The following is a 25,982-nucleotide window of genomic DNA, read 5'->3' on the forward strand; positions in this document are numbered from 1 at the left end:
ATTTGTAGATATTAATAAGAAAAAAGAAAGAAATACAATTGGTGTGCCGTTCATGTCAATTGAGCTGAATTTGAAATACATACGATTCTTTGTCACATCGACAATGAAACTGTAAGATTTGAATATCATGAAAAATTTCGAGCCGTTTTTTTCTCTACAGAATCCTCATTTTTTGATAATGGTTAAAGGAAATATACTTGTTATCAGTTTGCAATTCGTCGCAAATAACTGAATAGTTGAAAAAACACCCAACCTTACAATTAGACGATTAGTAGAGAATGTGTTGAAAAATTTATTAATCTAGTCTTAGGTTTGAAGAAGATATTTTTGACAAAATATATATCAACGCAATTTCAGAATTTTTATAGCATGCATAATTGAGTGTTTTTATTATAGTATAGTCATTCAGCATCTACGATAAGAATTAATTTCTATGTTGCGAAATAAATTAAGCGTTTCATCCATTTTTATTTCTCGAACAAATCCAGTTCAGTACTGCAGCTCAACTGGCAGTACAACAGAAATCATCGTGAACGACACTCATCGCATTTATTGAGTTTTTCACTTTCTAACCATATGCTGCTACCTCGTACCAGAATTGAAGTTCAGTTTTATCTTTGTCGAGCGACATAGCAGTTGAGCGAGGATAAAATGAATGCCTTGAAAGTTCCGAGCGATCCCTACTTGATCAACTGACAAGTTATCAGAGTTTTACTAATCACGTTCAATTCTGAATGAAAAATCTGTCTGATTTTGCAAATATTATATATTTAAATACATGAGAATATTTGAAAGTTTCTTATTTCATTCAATATCTCGCAAACTAAAATCTTATGCAACAGTTGGTAAGAATGAACCTTGCGATGTCAGAGTTGCTCGGCCGGTATCTCGCTTCGCTGTAGTAACGTCTGGCGGTCCCTGCAGAGGTCTTGACTATGTTCCACTCGGTTAAATACCTCGGTCCCTCAGTCAGGGCAGGTAGGGTCCGGCACGCCAAACTAGATACAGCTTCTCTATTCCGTTTAGTCGTAAGTGAAATGAGAAATTATGAATGGGTTATTTGAAATTATCAAAACCGTGCTAAAAATACTCATTTGATTTTTCGATTTATGCGGTATACGTTCAAATAAGCAGAAAATATTGATTTTTGTAGGTAGGGATTTATTTTTTACATCACTTTTCTTTCTGTGCGCTACGCTAAGACTAAATCGAATAGACAAGCTGTACCCGTATTCCGGTGACCGCTGTCGAGAACTAAGCTGTAAAAAAGAACATGAAATTTACAATGCATTTACTATACTGTACTATGTCACATGGAATTCACAAACCAGCTGTCTAAAATGGAAATTTGTATACATGGCAAATACATTATGAATGTAAAAAAATGCGCCAAGTACGTATTTTTAGACTTAGGTGGGTAGAAAGTAGAGCGCAAATACGAGTCGCCAATCTTTGCTGTCAAATGTGAAAATAAAGCCAAGTACTATATATGCGCCTCGCAAGAATGGGTCGTGAGTTTGGATCTCACTGCTTCGTCCAGTGATATCGAAAAATCGTTCCACAGTTACATTAGGGTGGTTCTCATTTAGAATGTTGACGAATTTATTCCGGATCACCCCACCAAATCAACTATAAATAATTGAAAACCAATTCACAATTTTTTTCAGATTTTTATATCAACTGTAACCTGTGCCTGTAAGTGGAAGGATTTCCCAGTTTAAAATACACGTGTTTCGGACACGTTGTTAGTATATATTTTACTGTAAGAGTAATAATTTTCGAAAAAATCCATGAATGTGAGGTTCTGTGAGCATGAGTGCAACTATCTGAGAAAAATTTCACATCATCATACCAGGTAATATAGACAATTGCATTTCTTATAAATAAAAATAAAAAGTCAAATTTCTAGGGTGTGCAATTCGTCGAGATTGGTTGGTATGGTGGGGTGAATTTTTTCTCAGATAGTAGCACTAATACTCACTAAATCTTCGCAATTACAGATTGATTCGAACATCGTCACTCTTACAATAAAATATATGCTGAGAATGTATCTGAAACAAGTGTATTTTAAATGGTGATATCCATCCATTTACAGGCACGGGTTGGAATTGATATAAAAATCTGAAAGAATTAGGAAATTGTTTTTGAATTATTTATAGTTGATTAGTGGCGTGGTCTGAAAAAAAATCATCAACACCCTAAGTAGAGATCACCCTAAGTTACATACTTGTCTGAACTAAGGGTGTTCTCTAGTCGAATGCGATATTTTGCATATATCTCCAAATATCGCAGTCCACGTATCTCAAACGCGAAAAAGAGAAAACAACCCCATTCTATACGCAATTCTGAATAAAAACACTACAATTCATTCTCACTTGAAGTAGAAATACAGAAATGGCATGATATCCAAAATTTACAATTGTGCTTTCGTAGAATCCATGCTATTTCTTTATTATATTGGATTGATTAAAATGAGACACCCTGTATATATAACGTTAACGTCAAAATCGCTCGAGGCACCCCCGTAAAATCGGTCATTAGTACGAAATTGAACACAGAAGCGGGTATTTCGAGATGCTGAAAATTATGTTGCTTTCTTTCAAAAACATAATACATTGTTATATACATGATTATATTAATATTTCGTAGCTAGTTAAATTTGGTGTAAAATGTCGACAGAAACATTTATGACCGTTCGTCAAGCTTGTATTTAATACGTTACATCCAAGGCTTGTACCTACGTTACATAGTTAGGTCGAATTGCGGTCGTGCTGTTATTTATGATGCATGACAAATGTACGAGAGAATCCTGTACTGACCGTTTATTACGTGCACCGGTCATTATACATATACATACATAATGAATGACTACGAGACAAGAAATATGTCGCATTTGAATAGTTAATACGTAATTACCCGTAATTTCAGTCTTTTCGCTTGTTGTTGGTATCCAGATGTAAAAACTACATTCATGGAATTTCCGCAACTTAGAAACAACCGGGTGGAAGTTCTCATATACCCACGAAAATGAGTTGCAACGTCGTTCGATACAGCAAAATGTATGCTATGCATGGCACTTAACGGGAACTTATATTCCCGCCACAAAGCGTGGTTTAATGGTGGCAAATGATAGCGTTACTGAAAATATCAACCACTGATCGCCAAATAGACTAGATAGTGGACGGGTACCCTGTCTACATGTTACAGCCTGGAACCATTGGGAGGCGGATGAAGGGCCGGGGGGTCGGCGGAAAGGACAATATTGGGGCTCTTTAGAAGCGGGAAATTTGATCGGATATACGGTTCAAAGCTTAGTTTATTCACACGTTGCCAAATGTTTTGAGTAAATTTGAAAACTTTATTCAGTATGTGGTTACCTCTACAGTAGTTCGACTGTACATATAACAAAAAAACGCGTATTTTTTTAAAAGACCGGTCATTCGGGATTAAAACCAGCCGATTTAAATAGAATTCTAATGAAAAAAAGGATATTGGTTATGGACGATGGAAATATTATTTCTGACCTTTAAGCTTTTATTTTGTATTTTTAGCATCAATTGAATTGTTTTATTTCAGTAACACATACGGTGTAAATTTATCAGTATCAGTGATCAAATACATTATAAAACAGTGGAAAACAAAAAATAAATCGGCACAAAGAGGTTCATTACTTACAAATAGGCTGTTTGACAACTGAGTAACAATTTTAAGCAAGGGCAAAAGCTAACCTGTGATTTGTTCTCTTGCGGCTTCAACATTTTCCACAACACGAATACTTTACTATTTTTATTAATTTGCTAACCTTTTTCCTAGTTTCAGGCACTAGGCTTTACCGTTTATCGCAATTCGTTAACTTGCTCACTTCTATTTTATTTTCCGCCACCATCGAGCTGGTTTCAGATTTGAACTGCTTTTGAAACGGACCCGTAAAAACTGCAAATGGCGCTGATCAATTAGGTCCACTCAGCGGCGCCAGTTCACTATCCAGTCAATACAGAGATCAGTGATATCAGCACCGTATCGACGGTCGAATTACAAGTGGAAATATAGGTTACTAGTGGATTAGCCTACACATTACTTCGCTGTAACGGAAGGTAAACTATCTCCCATGGGAATACCAAATGTATTTTGTGGGAAATCGGTATTAAACCAACTGAGCGGTTCCACTTATTCTAATGCGATAAATTGTTTGGCCAGATGTCATGTGCATGCAAAGTTTGAAACAAGCATTTGGGGCGATTGTGACGGTAATGAAGATGCAGAAACGTAATCAGAAGCCTTGGCATTGAATCACGGAATCACGCAACGGTGATAGGAAGGAGCGTAAAAAGGGTGCTCTTTAGACTTGATATCCTGTGGCGCTTAGACCTCCCAGGGCCAGGGCCAAGTAACTAGAAATCACGTTAATTTGAGTGACGCGAAGATTGCTCTAAAAAACTTTCGTGTAACTTCTTGCACTTTTACTAGAGGTTTCGCTCCTATGGCAGAGAACCAGCAGTTTCGCAAAACCCTCAAGCAGTTGTATTAAATTGGTCGATCCACGAACCTTCGCACAGCTTTGCAAGAAAAAAAATCGATTTTGATGTATGCAATTTTGAAAAATTATAGCGTACACAGACTGGGTGATAAAAATACTTAAAATTTAAGATCTCTAGACCTTACTGTTTACACGAAACTCGTTGATCACTGTCATCACTATTTACAAGTTTTTGCACTCCCTGTCGTTGGCAATAAATATATCCGCATATGTCTTTTGTGTAAGAAATTCTGGTCTTTCTAAATATGAAATCTGTTCTAAGGTAAAATATCCTCAGAAATAAGTGCTAGGAAAAATGTTTTTCATCCCGACTGAGCCATAATGTTGACTTTTTTGACCTGAAAAGTGGGACGAAAGTAGCATATTATTCCCTCTTAACTTTTCAGTAAAATGAGATTTGCGGGAAACATGGCCTCAAATTATTTTTTGATTTTTTTCTCCTTTTTTTTTTTTTTTATTTAGCGTCGACAGTTCGCCTTCGGCGAAGAAAGAGTAGTGATGAAGGTTCAAAAAGTTGGTCAAACTGGCCATACGTATTGTTATAAAATTTCAATAATATTCTACCTGCCAAACTCATAAAATGATCACACTTACGTACGAATAAAAGAATTATAATGAGTTTAAATCTAAAATTTTTAAAGTACTCAGTAAACTCGTAACCCTTCCATGAGTGAAGTTGAAATTTATCACATTCCTTGGTTTAAAGAAGGATTTAAATATGAGTATACACATTGATATAAGATGATTGTGCGACGTTCAATGGCCTATTTTTTTTATTTAATGACACATCGAATATATGTCCGCCCTCTCCCTCCAGCTCCAGCCGACCAGCACCCATATATTAATCGTATGCATTTTTGAAAATACATTTTCTCATGATTAATCTACGTTCTCAATTTTAAACCCAATATTGCGAAAGATATATGGAGTGCCTATTTTCAAGTTAATAATGTGGCCGGAGTTGAGTCAGAAATCAAATATTATATGAAACACAGGAATACAAGTCGACAAATCTCTTGGTTCGCTCGGGCAGTAAACCTACATGCGGGAATAATCTCCGTCTTTATTCCCTTGTTACATAACGTACTATTTTCTTGAATTCTGAGGCTTGTTTATTTGAAGAGCGATGTGTGTAAAAGTACACATTTTGGAAGGCATCTTGATGATTTTGAAGTTTCTAGAGTCTTAAAAATTGAAAGATTTTCATATCTTAGCATGCAATAAAATATATCCAAATGCAGGCGAATCGAAATTTTCATCCCGAAAAGCTATCCTAAGGTTCGTGAATCGGCTCACACACACAGTGAGCTGCCAGACTGCATTGATGAGTTTTGGTAATTTCATACTTTTTTTGAAAGAAAATGGCTGCAACGAAGCTAACAGAATGCCCAAATCGACGATTAATTTGTTTGTGGTAACGATAATACGATAAGAACGATAAATCAAGGCCGTCGATTAATCGTACATTCCTGGTTTCTAGTTTTTCAATTCAACGTGTTATTACTGTAAGGACGTAACTATCAATGATTATGTAAATGTAGAAGAGGAGAACAATCAGTAATTTTATTATATTTAGGAATTTCTCAAATTTTGTAAACTGCCTTCCTTGTGTTTTTTCTAAATGAAATCTCAAGATTTCATCCCCATTGCACCCTCCCCCCTCCTCGCGGGTAAAGTTGAGAGTAAAAGTAAGATTCCCAACTTCAAAGCGGAGCAAAATATGTTCGCACAAGTTCACGCTGTTACACGGGAAATACACTAGATGGGAATCCATTCCAATAAAGAAACAGTAGTTTCATATCCTGAAATATGTATCTTTATTTTATTCCAACCACGAATTTACTAATTTTCAAACTTGAAATAAACTTTTTGTGACGATATTATAAATTCAAAAGTGCCCGCGAAATGTTGCTTAGCACAACCATCTCGATTTAGGCGTCAGGCGGGAGAAACGGCTCAGAATTTGAGAGAGTCTACGGGAAGACACCCAACCAACCGGTTTATAATTCCCCGTAGTGATTGTTTAATCATTGTAAACAATAATTCAAATTAAATTAACACATCGACATCGCCAGTAAATAGCCGTACGAATCTTATCGTGTAAGTCAAAAATAAAAAACAAAACTAAGTCACGAGATCCAAGGAATCAACAATTTTTACAAACTTCTTCGCATTACGGAATCGCCGCGAAGAAAACTTAAGACCGTGGATTCCAAATTTTATCGAAAGATTCGCAAAATCACACGGACAATTACACGACGGAGCTGCTGCCGAGTATTAAATCAAGGGATAAGTGATTTTTAATATATTTATGACTGACCAACTTTTTACATTATCACTATAGACAATTTTATATCCCAGTGTGAATTCCGGCGTATTTTATCTTAATTTATTTGTGAATGTTTGGAATGAATGTGTAATTTTAATCGTTAGAACAATGGACAGGATTTAAAGAGTTTTTAAATGTTATTTATATTTTAGTTATATTTCATCTACATTTTAGTTATATTTTATTTAAATTTTATTTATTTTTAACTCACGTTTTATTCATGTTATCTATATTTCAATAATGTTTTATTTATATTTAATTTTTTCCATTTATAGTCAATGTCATATTTATTATCGTACTCTTAATTTTTTTTTTTTTTTGTAAGCCTGTCCATTTATTTCATATTTTTTCTTTTATGTTGACAATAGACTCAAATTCTTCACCGTCCCCTTATTGACATATGTTTTGGACCCCCACATTAATCAGAATATAGGCAAAAACAATTATTTACACTTCTATATTTCACATAATCTAAATACTAGCTCACAGTTCTTTGTACTATAAATAAAAGCTCACATGTACACCTACCGAGGTAGATTCTGACTGATGCAAGGCTGCTAATGTCGTTTGCCACCATCCATTTAACCTGTATAGCAGGCGACACGGATGGCCTTAAATCGGCCATCCACATCCGGAAGTGTATAATTAGCTCAACAATCTGTGAACATTTCTGACACTCGCCGAACCAGAAATTTAATTACTTGTTAAAAACCGTCGTCACTTTTTGGATAATGACAATCGCGACGAGCTCAATATACGTATAATTAAAAAAACATATTGCAGTTCGCCATGTATCGAGTGATTAGTTATTGCTTAGCTCATATTGTAGAACTCTTTTCTTGTATTCTGAGTTAAATGTAGAATGAGTTTTCAAAATAAGCATACACACAATAAGCAAATATGAAATACCGAAATTGTATAGATGACAGAAAAACATTACTTGTGGAGTTGCAATTTGCGTCGGAATCGGCAGATTGGTTCCGTGCACGTGGATAAACACACCAATCTTCCTTAATGAGATCCGCTGCCTTTTCTGCGATCATAATTACTGGAGCGTTGGTATTGCCAGATACTATGTTTGGCATTATTGAAGCGTCCACTACTCGAAGACCTTCCACCCCGCGGACTCGCAGGCGGGGATCAACTACGGCCATTCCATCGTCATCGGGGCCCATTTTACAAGTTGAAGTTGGATGGTAAATCGTCAGCGAATAGAATCGTGAGTAGCAGCGCCAATAGTCGTGAGATGGAAAATTTAAGTGCGCACAGTCGGAAATCAAATTGGGATTAGCTGTTGCGTTAAGTTTCTTCATAGTCGGAGTCTGGCTAAAATTGTAGACAACAACGGCTCCTTCTGCCTGTAATACGCGATATCGATCAATACGTATCAAAACGTATAAATATATTGTCGGTTAGAGTATTAGAACTTCACCCTCAGTTTGCATATCAATTTTACAGAGGAGATTGATTTTTTTTCCCGCAACGAGAAAATTTCGACAAAATGAAACTTAATCGATGCTACTGTGAATAAAGAAATGGATAATTTTTTCGTCAACACGTGGCCCGAAAATGAGTAACATCAGCTCTTACCCCGAAGTGAGATTTTTACTTTACAATCGAAGCTCTTTCGGCGAATACCAAATCTTTGGAAATGATGCAAATGAAGAGAAAAATTGTACTTTCTTTTTCAAATTTAATATACAGCACGGAACCAGACCCTCTGCCACTGAAGATTATTAACTTACCAAAACATCCAAATCATGTGGGTCATCGAAGTAATTTGGAACTATAATCGGAGGGCTTGTAATATTACTATTTCTCAGTTTGATGTAACCTCTGCTCTTTGGGTGCAATAACAATGTTATTACACCGTATGAATCATTACCGATGATATCTGCATTCAAACTGTCGTAGAAGTCTGTTCTCACACCGAAACCGTGCTCAATACCTGCTTTATTCAAATTATCAGCCGTTGATCCCAAGAACAATTGGATATCTGGATAATCCTCGGAACTGTTCGCATACCTGAAAGCATCAACTGATAAAATAGCACAGATCTATACGTGGTTAAAGCATTGTGCACGTGCGAGGTTGATACGAAAGCTTTTTTCGCGTATATCTATATCAATTGCTATGAAAAGAAAATCTTCAGCAAGACGCTTGGTTCATTGTCTAGTCACAAATCTTACAGATTTTGGACTTAAACTGATTTAACTTGTGTACGTGAAATCTACTGTCGGCGATGTAAAAGTCTACTTGCCATTAAAATATATTCTTGCTAAGTAATTATCAATGCAATTACCTTGTATTTATAAATGCCAGTACTTCGGACAATGAAGCATCGTACAGTGGACCTTCACGTTGGATCAAAAACTGTTCTGCAGCTGAAAATGTCGATGTTGACAGATTATATGGTGGATCAATCAAGTAGGTAAGTCCGCCGAGTGCGACATGGTCCTGAAGATTTTGCCCAACTCCAGGGCTATCGAGAATAACGCGGATTCCAATCTCCTCTAGATCCTTTTTCGGACCAATTCCTGAGAGCATAAGTAGCTGAGGTGATTGTACACTACCCGCAGATAGTATCACCTCATTCTTAGCACGAACGGTGTACCTTACGTTCTCTCGAACAAACTCGACGCCGTAAGCTTTTTTCGTCGTTTCATTTATCAAAATCTTATGAACCATTGAATTTGTGCTGATGTGAAGATTTGATCGATTAGATATGGAGCGAAGGTAAGCTTTCGCCACGCTGCATCTGAGGCCATTTTGAAGAGTGCCTTGTGGATACGCAGCTCCAGTTTGCGTCTCTCCGTTGGAATCCACTTCGTCGTAACCCATTTCCTGAATGGCCTTCATGAAATAACTTCCAATCGGATGCTTGTATTTGTAAGTTTCCACGGTGAGATAGCCCTTGGTTCCGTGATAAGGTGATTCACGAAGATCGGAAATCGAGATGTTCTCTGATTTTATAAAATATGGCAAAATATCATCGTATCCCCATCCTGGATTGCCCAGGTCTCGCCACATGTCGTAATCCTTACGGTTTGCCCGTACATATAGCATATAATTGATAGCACTGCTACCACCAAGTGTCTTGCCTCTGGGCCAACTGCACTGATTGTTAATCATGCCTTTGCAATAGTTAGTTGAAGGTTCAGTCTTGAACGCCCAGTCCATGTAAGTACGTTGAATACTAAGGAACATCGCGGGTATCTCAGATATGACCGCTTCGTCGTCGCCAGCTTCCAGTAGCAAAACATTCCAGTCTGCATTCTCTGTTAATCTGTTGGCAAGTACACCGCCTGCAGATCCGCCACCAATTATCACAAAGTCATAAGTGCTAAGCATGTCTTCCGGAGACACAACGCGTACTCTGTTGTCCCTATCGACGATGTCTGGTCGCATGAACATTATCAGAAGTTCTAAAAATGCCATAAACCCAACCATTGATCCGATGGATAAAGCTGTTCGAAGGCCCTCGAAACTCCATTGTATCAGTGGAGCTGATATCGTGGTTTCTATACATCGTGGAATTTCTATCGCCATGGCGTTTTATCACCAAGAATTCTTTCACTGTATCAAAAACAAAGAATATAGTTATTACTTTTCCCGTAACTGAAAATGGTATCGTACTATTTGTTCCAAATGATCATCGATTGCAAAAATCATTTTCGTACAGTGAGAAATCATGTGCATTAGGGTGAGCCAAAAAAACTAACCTATCGAATCTATGGTCTTAAAAGGACCTATTTATTGAGAAAAAAATTCTCTCATTCGGAAAAATTTTTAGCTCAATTTTAAAAGGTGTCGCTGGCCACTTGAAATTTCCCATCTAAATAACACACAAAAAAAAAAAAAAATTCATTCAAAATGCTGTAACTATTGAACCGTTTGAATTGAAAAAATTTTCCAAGCATATTATGGCAAGGCATTAAATTCTCTAAAAAAAGACCCTGGAGTTGATTTTTTAGACTCCAAATTCGTATACTTACGGGCCGTGAAATTCGTAGAAGAGCGGAAATATGCAGTATAGCGTTAATACAAAATTACTATCGAACTTTAACAAAAAATTAGGAACAAAAACAATGTAGTTTGCAAGTAGTACAATTACATCGCTACCAATATCCTAATTGTAACAAACAAAGTTTTAGCAACAATTAAAAAGAATATTAATGTTCAAAAGTGCAATAAAAAATAAATAAATGAGTTGAAGCTCTACTTCTTTGACGAATCTAGTTTATAAACAACATTTTTCACACACCTTATTTCATTTTAGTTTAACTTTTTTCATTTCTTATGGATACTTTCAACCACAGAGCCCTAAAACTGCATATTTCTGCTTCTATTCGACTTTCACGCCTCGTAAGTATGTGCATTTTTGAGTCTAGAAAATCAACTTGGAGGTCTTTTTTTAGAGAATTTAATGCCCTACAAGAATATGGCTTGCAAATTTTTTGCGTGTTCTTTAAATGGGAAATTTCAAATGGCCAGCGACACCTTTTAAAATTGAGCTATAAATTTTTCCAAACGAGAGAATTTTTTTTTCAGGAAATAGGTCCTTTTAAAACCATAGATTCGATAGGTTAGTTTTTATGGCTCACCCTCATGTGCATGTATGTACACTTTGGGACAATGAATCTGAGACGGCTAATTTTTTACACTACAGTTATGTTGGCAACACAGGGAAACCTACAGCGCTACAGTCGGCCGAGCACGAAACAAACTCAATCTCAATAAACATATAATAACCCACGACTGTTGAATCTAATCTTAGGATTGTAATCCAACACATCATTATGCCCGCGGTATTCTAAGTCTCTATCTTTTTCAATTTACTAGAAACTACTCAAATGCCATCTGATTCCGCTATAGTAATTTAAGTTTTATCGTTCATGTAAATCATATACTAAAGATAAGTGATCAGCTCTAACCCTAATTTATTTACATCGCAACGCATAACTGTGTTTAACACAAAAAAAAACAGTGTGATTTAAAAAAGTGCTAAAATAAAAGTTTAAAACAATGGATGACTTAAAAAAAATTTTAACTCCACCACAATTAATTGATTCAGCTAAAAATGCGACAACAAATTTACTACCAGAAGTGTCAAAAGAAAAATACACGAATGCTTACGACAAATTGATGTCTTGGAGAACTGAAAAAAATACAACTTCATTCTCCGAAAATGTTTTATTAGCTTATTTTAATGATTTATCATCAAATTTTAAAGCCATCATCTTTCTCGCCACAATATTCAATGCTAAAAAAAAACTGATGATTAATCAGAATATTAACATTGAAACATATCATAAACTTATTGCTTTATTAAAAAAACTCAACGTTGGATTTAAACCTAAAAAAGCCAAAGTTTTCACGTCAAGATGTTTCAAATTTCTTGAATACTGCACCCGATACCGAACGATTAGATCAAAAGGTAAAAACTGTAATGTCTATATAATTTATTAATTAATTATATTAACTACAAAATATACTAAAATGAATTTTTTTTCAGGTCATAATGATCTTTGGTATAAATGGCGCTTGTAGACGAGAAGAACTATGGAATGTAGACATTAGTAATGTCCAAGAATATGAAAATTCTTTGATCTTAGTAACTTTACCAGACACTAAAACACATAAAACACGTTCTTTCACAATAACAGATAAATTTTGTACCATCGTAAAAAAATATATAAACTGTCGGCCTACAAACTGCAAGTATACTAAGTTTTTCTTAAACTTCCAAAAAGGTAAATGTACAAGACAACCAATCGGTATAAACAAATTTGGAAGTATGCCTAAAGAAATAGCATCTTTTTTAAATCTATGAGAACCAGAATTATACACGGACCACAGTTTCCGCCGAACATCTACGACTCTTCTTGCTGATTCTGGAGCTGACCTAACGACAATAAAAAGACACGGAGGGTGGCAATCAAACAAAGTAGCAGAAGGATACATAGAAGACTCAATTAAAAATAAACAAAGGATTGGTGAAAAAAATAGGACAAAACATAACTATCAATGGTGCGGAATGTCCAAGTACTTCTACATCATCAACTGATATAACTACTAGTATCCAAGAACAAAGTAACCAAAGTCATGGCTATGAAGAAAACGAAAACTTAGAAATACTTCCATTAAAAAAGGCAAAACCTAACTCAACTGAATTTGTTGATACAAATCAACCATTATCACAAATCAACAATAATTCCACTATTAATGAAAGAGTTGATTTATCATCTAATATTAAATTTCCGGGTAAAAACATTATTCTCACTTTAAACAATTGTTCAAATGTGTCATTTTATTTCCATGATAAATAATTTGCTATTCAAATTAAAAATCTAATATAAAATATAATATTGAAATTTGATTATTAAATAAAAAAGATATTCATACTGTATAAAACTATAATTTTTATGCAATAAAATAAAAATTTAAAATAATTGAAAAAATTATTTTTAAAATTATATTACTCTCAAATTCGACTTCCAGATCAGTTTTTATAAAAAATATTGTATTCTATGTGTGGGATAAGTAGCAAATATGACAGTCGCGATTACGACATTCGCTGTAAGGTTTACGAGACATTCATATGAAGACTCGTGTGCTTGTCGCAACTCGCCTGACGGCTCGTAGCGATATCTACCACACTCGTCTTCATGCGAATGTCCCATAAACCTTACGCTGCTCATGTCGCAACAACACGACTGTCCGATTATTTGCTACTTATCCCACATGTAGCATAAATAACTATTATCGTCTAGAGATATATTTTTTAGTTCAGTGAAAACGGACTGTAATTGCATTGACGCTTCTAATTTTCATTCCTGTCATCATGACATAATAACGACGTTTCATTTCAGAAATATATTTTCAGATCAAATATCCTCATAACGTGACCCTGATTGGTATTCTTAAACTGATTCTTCCCAGGCAAGATCTGCTTTTATATGCTTTAGGTCTGTTCTAACACATTGGAAGTATTTCATTTCATTATAAAAAAATTTCATTGCAAAGACTTTATAAACGGCTACACTCTAAGGGGTTGGAATTCCGTCTGCAAAATAATTTCCGTCCGTAAGATATGACAAATTCTGTTTCGTTAGCATACTTTTTGGTTGACGGCAATGTGACATAACTTGGAAATATTTCCGGCCATTTCCATTTCCAATTTTCGTTGCAAATACATTACGACTGAATGTACTACCAAAACAACCTGAAACGACTGATTACAATATTTGATTTCGATTCTGGAACGCTATATCCGGTTAACATATGATTAGGCGCTCCATCAGATATTCGTAAGCAAATAAAAATGGTTTACCTTGCTAGCGTGACAGGTGTTCCCGGTACTCTATCCGATAAAACATGACAATTTTTTTCCCATTACTCACATTTTTTCGTGTAATTTGATGTAAGTGAAATCTTCGTGATGTTTTCAAATTTGAGGTGATTTAAAATTTCTTGTGATGTTTCAAATAATTTCAGAATACTTGTACTTTTTTTCGATGAAGAATGAATTGTCTCAATGTCTTGATAATTTGACACTTGAATTTCAAGCTCCCTGTTTGATTCGAAAATAATTCCGATTTTTTCAACAGTTGAGCGATCATGAATATGTAAAAATGGTAATGGGTGGAAGAACAGAATCGAGGCCTCAAAATATCGTAGATACGAAACATCCACCAACTTTGGAGTTGGAAATAACATACTATGGGTCTCTCATAACCTTTCGGTAGAAGTGCCGAGTATGTATGACATAATACTTAAACCTGCACTGAATTATTCATTATTTTTTCGATGATTAAGCATTTTTCGAGCGATATAATGGTCAAGAAAAACCATTGCATTGAAAGTACTGTATTGTGTGAAATATATGTTTTTAATTAGACTTACTATCAGTTACTCACGACATAAGATTAATTTACACGAACGGTGCGATCTCTCAATAGAACTACTCTCATTGCCAATAATAGTGCCGTTTCTTCACTTTCATACTCGGTTGCTGTCCCCTTTTCTCTAACCCAAGATTTTATTTTAAGTAAAACTCTCATTCTCACGTTTTTTTTTTTTAATTATGACATCACAATGACGAATTGGCTCGACATAGATTAAAACAACTTGTGCCTGGTGCTCAAAAGCCATAAAAAATAATTAGCGGCTTAGGGGGGCGGTCTTCTCTGTATTGGTAACTTTTTAGCTAAGTCGTAGGATAATTATATTCCCGAAATTATGGCGGAATGTATTTCCGCTAACAGTCCTGATTTGATCAGAACTCAAAAATTATAAGTTCATCTAATCCTGCTTCCTAAATATGAATCGATGACAAGAATACCGTTGGGAAACATCAGTGAATATTAGGGTAGATGAAGAAAAAAAAGAAAAAAATTTCACTCCTATCCTTCTCAAATGGTGGTGTTGACAGAAAAAAGATCCTCCCGAAAGATGAGTTTTCTAGCTCGCAATCAACAAAACAGCGACCTGTTAAGGTTGAGCTAGACAGGGATGATCTTATTTCTAACAAACCCTAACATTTGTGGGCGTAAAAACAAAAAATTTTTTTTTTAACCACCCTAATGTATATGTACAGAAAATCATTAGAAGATTAGTAAAAAGCCACTGAATCGTCGGCGTGTGTCTACTGGTGTTTTTACAATGGTATACCTATAGCTGGGAATCAGTGAATTTTTTCTATTTCTAATTTGGGGAGTGAAAGAATAGCTGTAAGTGATTCAGTTTTAGCGATGAAGTAGTAATTTTAAACCCTAATGCCAATAGTCGTATCAGAATTGCGTAATTATAAACCAGTGGACTGCAAGCTGGATGATTCTTTTACTTACCGATTATTAGAGGATGTCGCATTTTCGTGATGTGATGAATTGATTAGGTAGAGTAAAAAGATTGTTAAATAATGTCTCCAACATTATTTATATTACAAGGTAATCGTTAAACTTCGTTGAATGATGATAATTAACAGTAAAATTTAGGAATAGAATATTTAAGTTTGTGAATCATTTTAAATCAGCCCGCATTTAAATCGATTGAGATATCACTAACAATAACTGTAGGTAAAGAGCTACGGTAAATAAAAAAATTCACACAGATGTAAAAACAGAACTGTAATATTCTGGGAGGATAGAAACGAGAGACACGATTATATTTGGGGGGGGGGGGGGGGGGGGGGGGTGTGTATTTAATTTTTATGATTTTTTAAAAAATTTTGAGGTGAAAGTACGATATTTCAGGAATATTCTGTCAAAATGTCAAGTCGATCCGAGAAAAGTTGACGGTATTACAGCATTTTTGGTATGAGTGCCTCAAATGGAATTTTCAGCACTTGCGCGGCAGGATAAATCGATTTTCCCACAACTTGCTTTTTAAAAGTCGGTGGAGACTGTCACTCAAAATCTACTGAACCGATCGGTTTGATTTTTTACACACTTTTTCTACACATATTTAGCGAGATAACCCTGTCGAGTTTCTTTTTTTTTTAATTTTAATTTTGATCGAAAATCGGGTTTTTGACTTTAGAATGCCACCACAAATCCAAAAATGAAAAAAAAAAAAATTTCTCGACAGGGTTACCTAGATAAACTTATAAACTGAAAGAATCGCTTTGGCTTTTGTCTTTTACATAATCCAGTCTTGAGCTCTGATGTCCACCGCAAAAGGCTTTTTTTCCGAGGCGTCGGACAAGAGTTGCTGCCACTGGCTCAAATCTTTATATTTTTTCACGAAAATTTCACAGAGTATTCTCCAAATGTGACTTGACAATACCCCACTGGGATAACATTATTTATACTAATTGTTTCTTCAATAAAAATTCATTTACGACGCGCTCTGTTCACGGGCTCGTCTTCAACTGCTCCTCTCTCAGTCACTAGCGCGATGTACAATCATAATATCGTATAATAGTAATAATATGTTTTCCACGAAAACTCGTATACCACGTATACTACACTCTCCCTCTCCTGATCGAAGATATTTTTCAACGCAGGTATCGGGGAGCCCAAGAGAATTACGATAGTTGATACAAAATAAAAACAACAAAAAACATGTAATGTTCACAATGTTCATACATCGCCTACACATATCACCCACGCACTCACGGTGTATTATGTTTGACAGCCAACCATGCCGATCGACGCGGCCTGTACGATACGTATTATCTTGTTTTTCGCCCCGCTGCGATTCGGCGTTTCTGGGGACTTCTTTAATCATTTGATCGACGTGTCGTTTACAGCTGATGCCGCTATCTGCAACCTGGCATTCATACGCCACGAATGGGGTTAAAATTCTGGTCACTCTGGCCGCAATCCACTTCGGTTTCGCCTTACGGTAATCCCGAATCATCACTCTCTCTCCCACCGAGAAAGCTGTTGCGCAGCTCGGTTGACGATCTTGAATTTGGTCATTTTGTTTGGTCCAAGCCCTGACATTGGTTGCCGGTGGCTGTAGTAACGAAAATCGCGTACGCAACTCTCGTCCTAAAAACAGATGAGACGGTGTCTCGTTCGTTGTGCTGTGAGGCGTTGATCGATAATCGATAAGGAACAATATTACTGCCTCGTCGAATGTTTTTCCCGAGTTTACAATGCTTCTAACCTTAATTTTGAACCTATTGACAAAGCTCTCGGCTGCGCCGTTGGTTGCGGGGTGATAGGGTGGAGTGAGAGTATGTTTCATCCCACAACTTTTCAAAAATCGTTTAAAATTTTCGCTAGTAAAAATCGGTCCATTATCCGTAACGAGTTGCACGGGGAAACCGTAACGGCTGAAAAGCGACTCGAGTATCAGTATTGTCTTTTCCGCTGTTATCGAACCCATGACGAATGCCTCAGGCCACTTGGAATGACTGTCAATCACCACAAGGACAGTGTGATTAAAAAAGGGTCCGAGGAAATCGGCATGGATTCGATTCCACGGAGTAGTAGGCCAAACCCATGGCGTTAAAGCAGTTTTGGCTGGCTCTTTACGTGTTGTTAGACATTGCTCACACTCCTTTACCACATTTTCCAAATCACTATCAATTTTTGGCCACCACACGAAAGATCTGGCCATGGCTTTCAGCTTCGTGATCTTGAAATGACTCGCGTGCAACTCGTACAAAACCGCTGCACGTAGTTTGTGAGGTATTATCACCCTATGACCCCACAGCACACAACCGGCTTCGATGTCTAGCGCGTCTTGCCTTACGAAATACGGTTTTAACTCATCGTTTTCGCCCATCGTCGGTGGGAAACCGTCAAATATCATACGTTTCACCTTGCATAATATCGTGTCATTCATCTTCTCGCTTTGAACATTTTTCCAATCAATCGTCGTACACTCTTCCGTCACGAAATTCAAAAAAAAAAAAAAATATACGCCGTCACCTGACAGATGATGTTCCTTTTCATCGCTTTTCGTGCTGTCAGGCAATCTGCTCAAACAGTCGGCTACCATGTTTTGTTTTCCCGGAATATATTCAATTTTATAATTGAACGCAGACAAGAAAATCGCCCAACGTTGCACCCTGGCTGTTGCCATGATCGGTATCGTAGCGAGTGGCCTAAAAATGCGGACCAATGGTTTACTATCCGTTCTTAGGATGAATTCATGACCGAATAAGTATTCATAGAATTTAGTGATGCCGAAGATTATTGCACACGCTTCTGTATCCAGATGATGATAATTCATTTGCCCCTTGGTTAACGTCTTGCTTGCGAATGCGATTGGTCGCTCTTCGTTATCCGGCCTGACGTGACCGATCATGGCACCTACCGCATATTTAGACGCATCGCAAACTAAGAAAATTGGCAACTAAGCGTTAAAATGTACGAGCAATTTTGACTGTACCAGATCTTGTTTGATTTGATCGAATGCATTCGTACATTTCTGACTCCATACGAAGTTCTCTTTTTTTAAACACGAATAAAGTGGTTTTAATTCTTGTGCGCATTTCGGAATGAATTTTGCAAAATTACGCGGTACTTCTCACAAATTTTTGAAAATTGCCCTTGAAGTTCGTGATCAACAATCTGTTTACACTCGTCAATTCGCTCATTCTTATCTACAAAACTGGGCGGCCAAAGTTGGAAAGCTGCTAACCAGTCACGGCCTAGGAGTGGTTGACCCGCCCCGTCGTATACGTACAGCAAGAAAATTTTTTTTACCCCGAAAGTCTACCATAACATTCAGAATTCCCGCTGGATAAACTCTACGTCCGTCGCACGCTTCAAATTTTCTTTTGGTTACAGATAACGCCAAAGTCGGAAACAATTTACCTTTAACTTTCAACGAAAAAGCGGAAATCGCCGACCCGGCGTCTACTTCCATTTTTAATTTTTTTTCATTTACCCATAAGTCAACAAAGCACGGTTCAACACTGTTCTTTCCGTCAACCTCACCGGCTGAGAAAACTCCGTACTCTTCGTCCTCCTCGACCTTATCTGCCAAGCTAAAATTTAACTCAAGATCATCCCCGCAATCAGATTCCACGTCCCTTTCAGTTCCTACAGCATTTGCATTCTGGTGTGAATTACCGTCGCACGATGGGCGTCTATAACGATTTCGGTTTCTTGGACATATTCTAAATATATGACCCTGATTCCCACATTCGCTACAATATTTCAGACGTAGAGTACAACTCGCTCTATTGTGTCCGGCTTTACCACAACAATAACAGCTACCGTCACCCGGTGTTGTCGTCAAGGCTGTGCATTATCTCGTTGCTTACCCGTCTCTGCGGGACGTGGAGTCGTGCGAGCTCTTTGTTGACGGGTTGTCACCTCGCCTCGATACCTCGATATATATTGCGTCGAGCGAAAACGCTCGTTTTGATCTCCTCCGTCGCCCCTACTTGAGTTGCTCGAGTTTTCCCCAACTCGATAGCGGTGGCCATTCTCACGATCTCCGTCAGGCTTGGTAACGTCTCTTTCTTTAAAATATCCGATCGAATATTGTTGTTTGTTATGCCTAGCACGAGTTGGTCTTTTATTTGACTTTCGGCATCCGCAAAGTTACATTTTGTCGCTAAACGACGTAGCTCTGTGGCGTACTGCTGTACATTTTCCCCTGGCTCATGTTTACGCTGGCGAAATGTATAGCGTTCCACCGCTTCCCCTTTACTCGGTTGGAAATGCTCCGAGAGGAGATTTGCTAACTGTTCGTAAGTCTTTTCCAGTGAAGATTTTGGAGTACATAAGGTTTTCAAAATTTCGTAAACACCCGGAGATAATTTTGTTATGAGAAGTGGCACTTTTTTTTTCGTTAACAATGTCGTTAACAAGGAAGAAACAATCCAATTGTTCTTTGTAGGCCGACCAAGTTGCACTTTCTTTGAATGCATTGATCGTCGTGAGTGCCGAAGTCATCGTAGCACGTGCGTTAATTTTTGGGGGCAATTCTTTATATTGTCGAACTAGCGATCGGAAAATTTCGGCCAACTGGCGTCGTAGCAGATCAATCGATGCCGTGGGACTGAACACAGCATTTACTTCGACCAAAATTGCCTCTTTATCGAGCCGGTAAATCCAACTGCTTTTTCCAACTTTAATTTCAGCGTCAAAACTGTACATAACAATATTCTGTAATTTTTTCATGCGGAAATATTGAAAAACAAGCTGGTGACAGAGTTTGCCCCAGAACGTCGCAAAAAAAAAACAATTTGCGGTGTTCACTATACCTCGGTCGGAAATTATCTGATATCAAAAACCATTAAAATTTAGTCAAAGTATCATCAAATCCTCCCCTCAATGTTCTTTGATTACTTTTTTTTCATTCAAAAATTTTTGGTGGCCATCTAAAGTGTAAACTGCTATTTTTCACGAAAAATTCTAATATTTTGTGGGTGGGAAACCCCCTTGATGTAAAAAAAAAAAAATTAACTAAACGTTGGGAGGAGATATTTCATATGTAGAAAATGTGTACCAAGTTTGAAATGAATCGGTCAAGCAGTTTTCAAATGGCAGTAAACACGGACTTTGAAAAAGTAGTTTTGAGAAAAAATCACAAGCGCACGATCGAACGTACAACGACAAACTGACGCTCGTCTCTCGTTTTAAAATATTGTACAGTGTATAGTATGCATACAAATATAAAATATGTCTTTATGGCTTTACTTACCTGTCTTTAATAAATAAAATATTCTCGAAACAGGATAATGGACCAGAACGATAGAAATGAATAAGCTGTTTACCTGCTGTCAGAGCTATAGTGTTAAAGGGCAGGAGACTAAGTAGAAAATAACTTCAAGAGTTTTGCTTAGATCGACTTAAGATTTTGGGAATATATTCTTGAAATGTTTAACAATAAGATAAGATAAAAAAAAATTCGAATTTTCGAAAGTGCAAAACCTTACCCCCCCCCCTTAACGGCCTTTTATTTACGACGCGCTCTGTTCACGCGCAGTAATAATATGTTTTCCACGAAAACTCGTAAACCACGTATACTACAAGAATTATTGATGGTTGAAAAAATAATGTTAAAATATTTATTCATATCACTCGTCGAAACATTTGTGACGGTCTCAGTCTGTTTTATGTCATGAGATGAACCATCAAAATATTATCCATTGTCGTAAAACAGGAGTCGTATTGAAGACACTAAAGTTACTATTTTAAATAAATACATGCGTCTAAATTGATATTATTCATCGTTTTTACTCGTTTCTGACTTTGAAGTTATGCATATCAGTTTAGTTTTAATCATTTCAATACAGAAGACTCAGTATTTCGGAGGTAATTAAATGCAGAAACGAGGGCTTAGAAAATAAGACAAAGTCAACGATTTGCGTCCACTGTTTACTTTGTCAGAGTATTATTAATTTTGGCTTTTCTGGTTGTAGCTGAAGTGCTGTACAAATTTATTGCATAGTTGGTAGGATTCAACAGACTACGAAAATTGATAGGACGTTGATAACTGGACGGGTATACGTTGCGTTCTTATTAATAAAAAAAAAAAAAAAAAATATTGTAACTCAATATGTCACTGCTCCTCTTAATATTAATGAATCTTTTATTGTTAGTGCGATAATGTATTATAATAATGAATGTAAAAATCTATTAATTGATAGACAATTACATCTGCAAACTAGATCTAATCTCCTAACACTACCAAAAATTAATAAGACGATTAGCACTAAAAATGCATACTATGTGGCAATTAAGTATTATAATCTGTTACCTAACAATCTAAAGTCACTAGCGTGTAAGCAAAAACCTTAAGGAAAAAACTAAAATGTTGGATTGTTTCCTCTAATTACTAGTCTTTATTTTAATAACTGTGTAATTTTGAGTGTAATTTGGTACTTTTCACTTTGCTATGCAATATAGACAATAAGTAATAAATTATTTTTTTGTATTTTTTGTTCTTACAATGCGTATGTTTTATACTAGATGTATTTTTCTGGTTCTATGTACAGATGCTTATGCATCTCTATAGAATTTGTGTACCATAATAAAATAAATAAATAAATAAATAAATGAATAAATAGACATATCAAAGTCAATAAATGAATAAAATACATGTTGCACCGACGAAAAATTAATCACGCGGCTATTGAGTTTTATAAAACACCACTATAATAAGACAGAATGAAGTGTATAAAAACATACTAATTAAGAAAAAGCTAATTAAACTACGATCAGTTAGCAAGTGTTACATTTATGCGACAGAGATACTTCACGGAAGAAACCCTCAACTTTGGTGTCAATTTGTACCCCCAACTTACAGATAATGCTGAATTTCCATAAGTAAAAGATTGACGATACGAATTTACACCCAAGTTGAGAATATTTTCCGTGAAGGATCAAGCGAAACAAGTAGCAGGTGTGATGAGTCAGTAGTAAATAGTTAATGTACTAAGAATTTCGTCTCTTCAAGCACCGTTAAAGAATGTATTGCGCAGATGATATGTTTACATTTGAATTCCTACTTCTAATGAGAATCCACGTAAGACGGGCAAAGCCGTCTATTAAATTATATGAGGATGCGCATATCATTAATCACGAGAAGAAAATTGTTGAAGAATGTAAATTCGAAAATTTGGTCATTTCGAAAAATTAACGACGGAGCCAGGAATCGAACCTGGCGTCTAGAGATGCATCGTTAAAATCACCAAATTTTCGAATTTACGTAAATAGTTAATTGTGGCCAATGTAATATTACGAAAAAATGTGATAAAAAGCCATAATCCGATCCCTCCGTTGCGTTAGACGCAACCAAAATAGAAGACTTACCTTAATTGACGAGTACAAACTAACCGAAGCAGAAGTAGACAGAGCAAATCACAGTACGTCGATACGTATTGATTAGCATAAATTTAGTATAAGAAGCGGGACTTGATTTAATCAAACTCATGCGATTAGACGATAAAATCAGAGACAAACAACGGCGGAAGGAATATAACTAATCGGAGCTAATATGAGAAATTTCCGATATTAGAGTAGCAACATCAGGTCTAACCGCTAACAGAGCCGAATGTTGAATAGACGAAGTTCAGCGTCGCTTTTCTACGATTCTATGGACTCCCGCTCGCAACTTTACCATGCGTATGAGCATCTGCTATTAGCCGTTGCGCACCGGGCAATTGCAATTGGTGGGGGCTGCGCTACTGAAAATGAACATATACTAAATTATGTAATGTGTTGAATAAAATTGACGTGTAATGTATTACATGATTTATCTTGTAAAAACAAAATAAAAATATATAAAAAATTACATAATAAATTATAAAAACACGAGTCATCAGATATACTAGATCGAAAATAATGTATCAACTATACAGATGACTACAAAGATCAGCTGCACTGATGACAATATTTCGTTCGTTAATTGTCAATGGACGACTATACATATGACTACAAATATTGCTCATAGTAATCTTCACTGACCAGTATTTGCGTTAATATTGCCCTACATGTACTTGGCTCATTATCGTAGCATTCGGCAGGCAAATCGGTTTGTTCTTCCAATTCTGGTTCATCTAGCTTTATTAGAATTTCGACATTCTGCGTCAAAGAATCTAATAAGGTCTCTGGGTCAGCAGGCAGTTCATTTTCCAAATAAAACGGATTATTTTGACTTCATTTTTAATTAACTTTATTTAACTTATGCGGTAAATTTTTTTTTTCGCAACAGTACCCATTCAGTGTACAGTTTGCAAAGCCTTTGCTCTCTGAACAAGAATCTTTTCGTGATCATCCAAGATTGATAAAATATGAAGCTGAAGTTAGTAACGTTAATCTACCGAAACGTCGATACAAAAATTACCATTTTACTGCTTCAGAATAACTGGAGGCGTCGAATTTACAAAGTCTTTTGAAAGTGCGTTAGCTAACGTTGAAAAACAGCAATGGGCAAAACGTGAAAACATAATCAATGGTTATCACTAGGGGTGGGATGCAAAAATTTGCAAAAAATGCATCAGCTAATATTTGACTGGCTCCCGACGTCTGACCCTCACCATGATTGATTTTGTTGAAAATTTTTTCTGCAATTGTCCCAACTCTAGAATAGTACCCTCAATTTTTTCAGATTTTTTATTCAAACGATTAATTACTTCTAAATATTAAGAGTGGTTTTGAAAAGGACCTTTTCTTAAATTCGCAAAACTGCTCAACTATTTTTTCTTGTCCAAATATTTCAAGACCGGCCCATGATGGACCGATTTTTTTTTTTTTTTTCCAAGATCACTCATAACTTTTTTGATCAGCTAAAACATTGTTCAAACGGACTGAAAATTTCGAAAATATTCTCAAAAATTCTATTTTTTAATTAGGACACTTCTAGACCGGTTTCATTATAATGTTGATAGAAAAAAGTTAAATGTGCTCAGAAAAAAAAAAAAAAATGGAATAAATCGCTCCATAATGGAACTAATCCAGAAATTTTCAGACCATTCAAACAATCTTCCAGCTGACTATAAAAATTTAAAGAGCTGAAAGAAAATGGGGAAAATTGGCCCATCATGGGCCGGGTCTTAAAATATTTGAAATAGAAAATACAGTTGCTGAGGAATTTTTGAAAATTTTAAAACAGATCCTTTTCCAACTAATTTTAAATATTTATGAATAATTGAACAGTTCAATTGAAACTCTGAAAAAATTTAGGGTACTGTTTCAGGGTTGGTACAGCTAAAGAAAATTTTTATGAAGAAAATCAGAAATGGCAAGGGTCAGACGTTGGTCGGGTTTGCATGGAATTCCCCAAATATAAACATGCGCACTCAACAATATTTCTGCAGAAATTATCATTTGTTGACAAACAATTTTCAAGGCAGGAATTTTGGAATAAATTATCGTCACATGATATTGGTCAGATGCTTATAAACTATACGCGGCTAAAGCGGTCGGAAGCGTGTGAAACAGAGAGAGAGAATCGAGCGCTAAATAGATCCCTGCAATATACTCTTCTTTATTATCGCGTAGGATAAGAACGAATTTCTAGAACACGCTTCCAGGTCGGACCGATATAGTCCAGTCAAATAGTGATTCAACCTAGGAATGAAAGATAATAAGCTACAAATTTGTATAAACAGACGTAAATCTATTAAAATTCAAGTTTAAATGTGGGAGGGATTTTTTCTGTTATTTTTATTATTAATAGCAAGCGTTCATCTTCATATTCCTATTAGGAAGTAATTAGTGAATGAAGATTAATTAGTAAATAGCTAAGGTTTCTTCATATTTATGATATTTTTAATAAGTAATTAACTTTGTAAATTGTACTATGTATTGGATTCCACAGTTGACCTGGTATTCATTATGGTTTCTTGACCTCGGTAATGTTGAAGTAAATATTTTCCTTGAAAATGAAGGTCAGTAACAACACCAAGAAGGAAATTTGGAGCAAAGGAAAGAAGGTATTTACAAAAAGCCGATTTTTGCCATCTTTAACCTCGAATATCTTGAATAACGTATATGAGATTCTATGAGACTTTTGAGCCAACTTACAAAATCTTAAAACAAAGATTTATACAAGTTTATAGCTTATTATCTTTCATTCCAAGGTTTACCCCGTTTTTCACCTTTTAATATAGATTTGTTTAAGAAGAAAACCGATGTGATATATAATATGAAGTCTGAACCGTTCTTTGGCTTGAATAAATTATAATTAAAATCGTGT

The 25,982-nt window shown here is 36.0% G+C and overlaps 1 protein-coding gene across 3 annotated transcripts; it reads right to left on the bottom strand.

Moving 5' to 3' along the window:
* Positions 1 to 446: 446 nt before the first annotated feature.
* Positions 447 to 21,256, bottom strand: LOC124182681 (glucose dehydrogenase [FAD, quinone]-like). 3 transcript variants are annotated; one of them, XM_046570240.1, is made up of 5 exons: positions 21,217 to 21,256; positions 9,169 to 10,442; positions 8,612 to 8,891; positions 7,807 to 8,224; positions 447 to 1,259 (listed from the first exon to the last, which is right to left on the bottom strand). In XM_046570240.1, exons 2-5 carry the CDS (start codon positions 10,413 to 10,415, stop codon positions 1,255 to 1,257), a joined length of 1,950 nt encoding a protein of 649 aa, XP_046426196.1. In that variant the 5' UTR covers positions 10,416 to 10,442; positions 21,217 to 21,256; the 3' UTR covers positions 447 to 1,254. The 3 variants fall into 3 exon arrangements, with proteins under 3 accessions (XP_046426196.1, XP_046426195.1, XP_046426194.1); XM_046570239.1 differs by lacking the exon at positions 447 to 1,259 and adding an exon at positions 3,388 to 3,980; XM_046570238.1 differs by lacking the exon at positions 447 to 1,259 and having other exon boundaries at positions 7,142 to 8,224.
* Positions 21,257 to 25,982: the final 4,726 nt, after the last annotated feature.

This window comes from Neodiprion fabricii, chromosome 5 (assembly GCF_021155785.1).
Source record: "Neodiprion fabricii isolate iyNeoFabr1 chromosome 5, iyNeoFabr1.1, whole genome shotgun sequence".
NCBI lineage: Eukaryota > Metazoa > Arthropoda > Insecta > Hymenoptera > Diprionidae > Neodiprion > Neodiprion fabricii.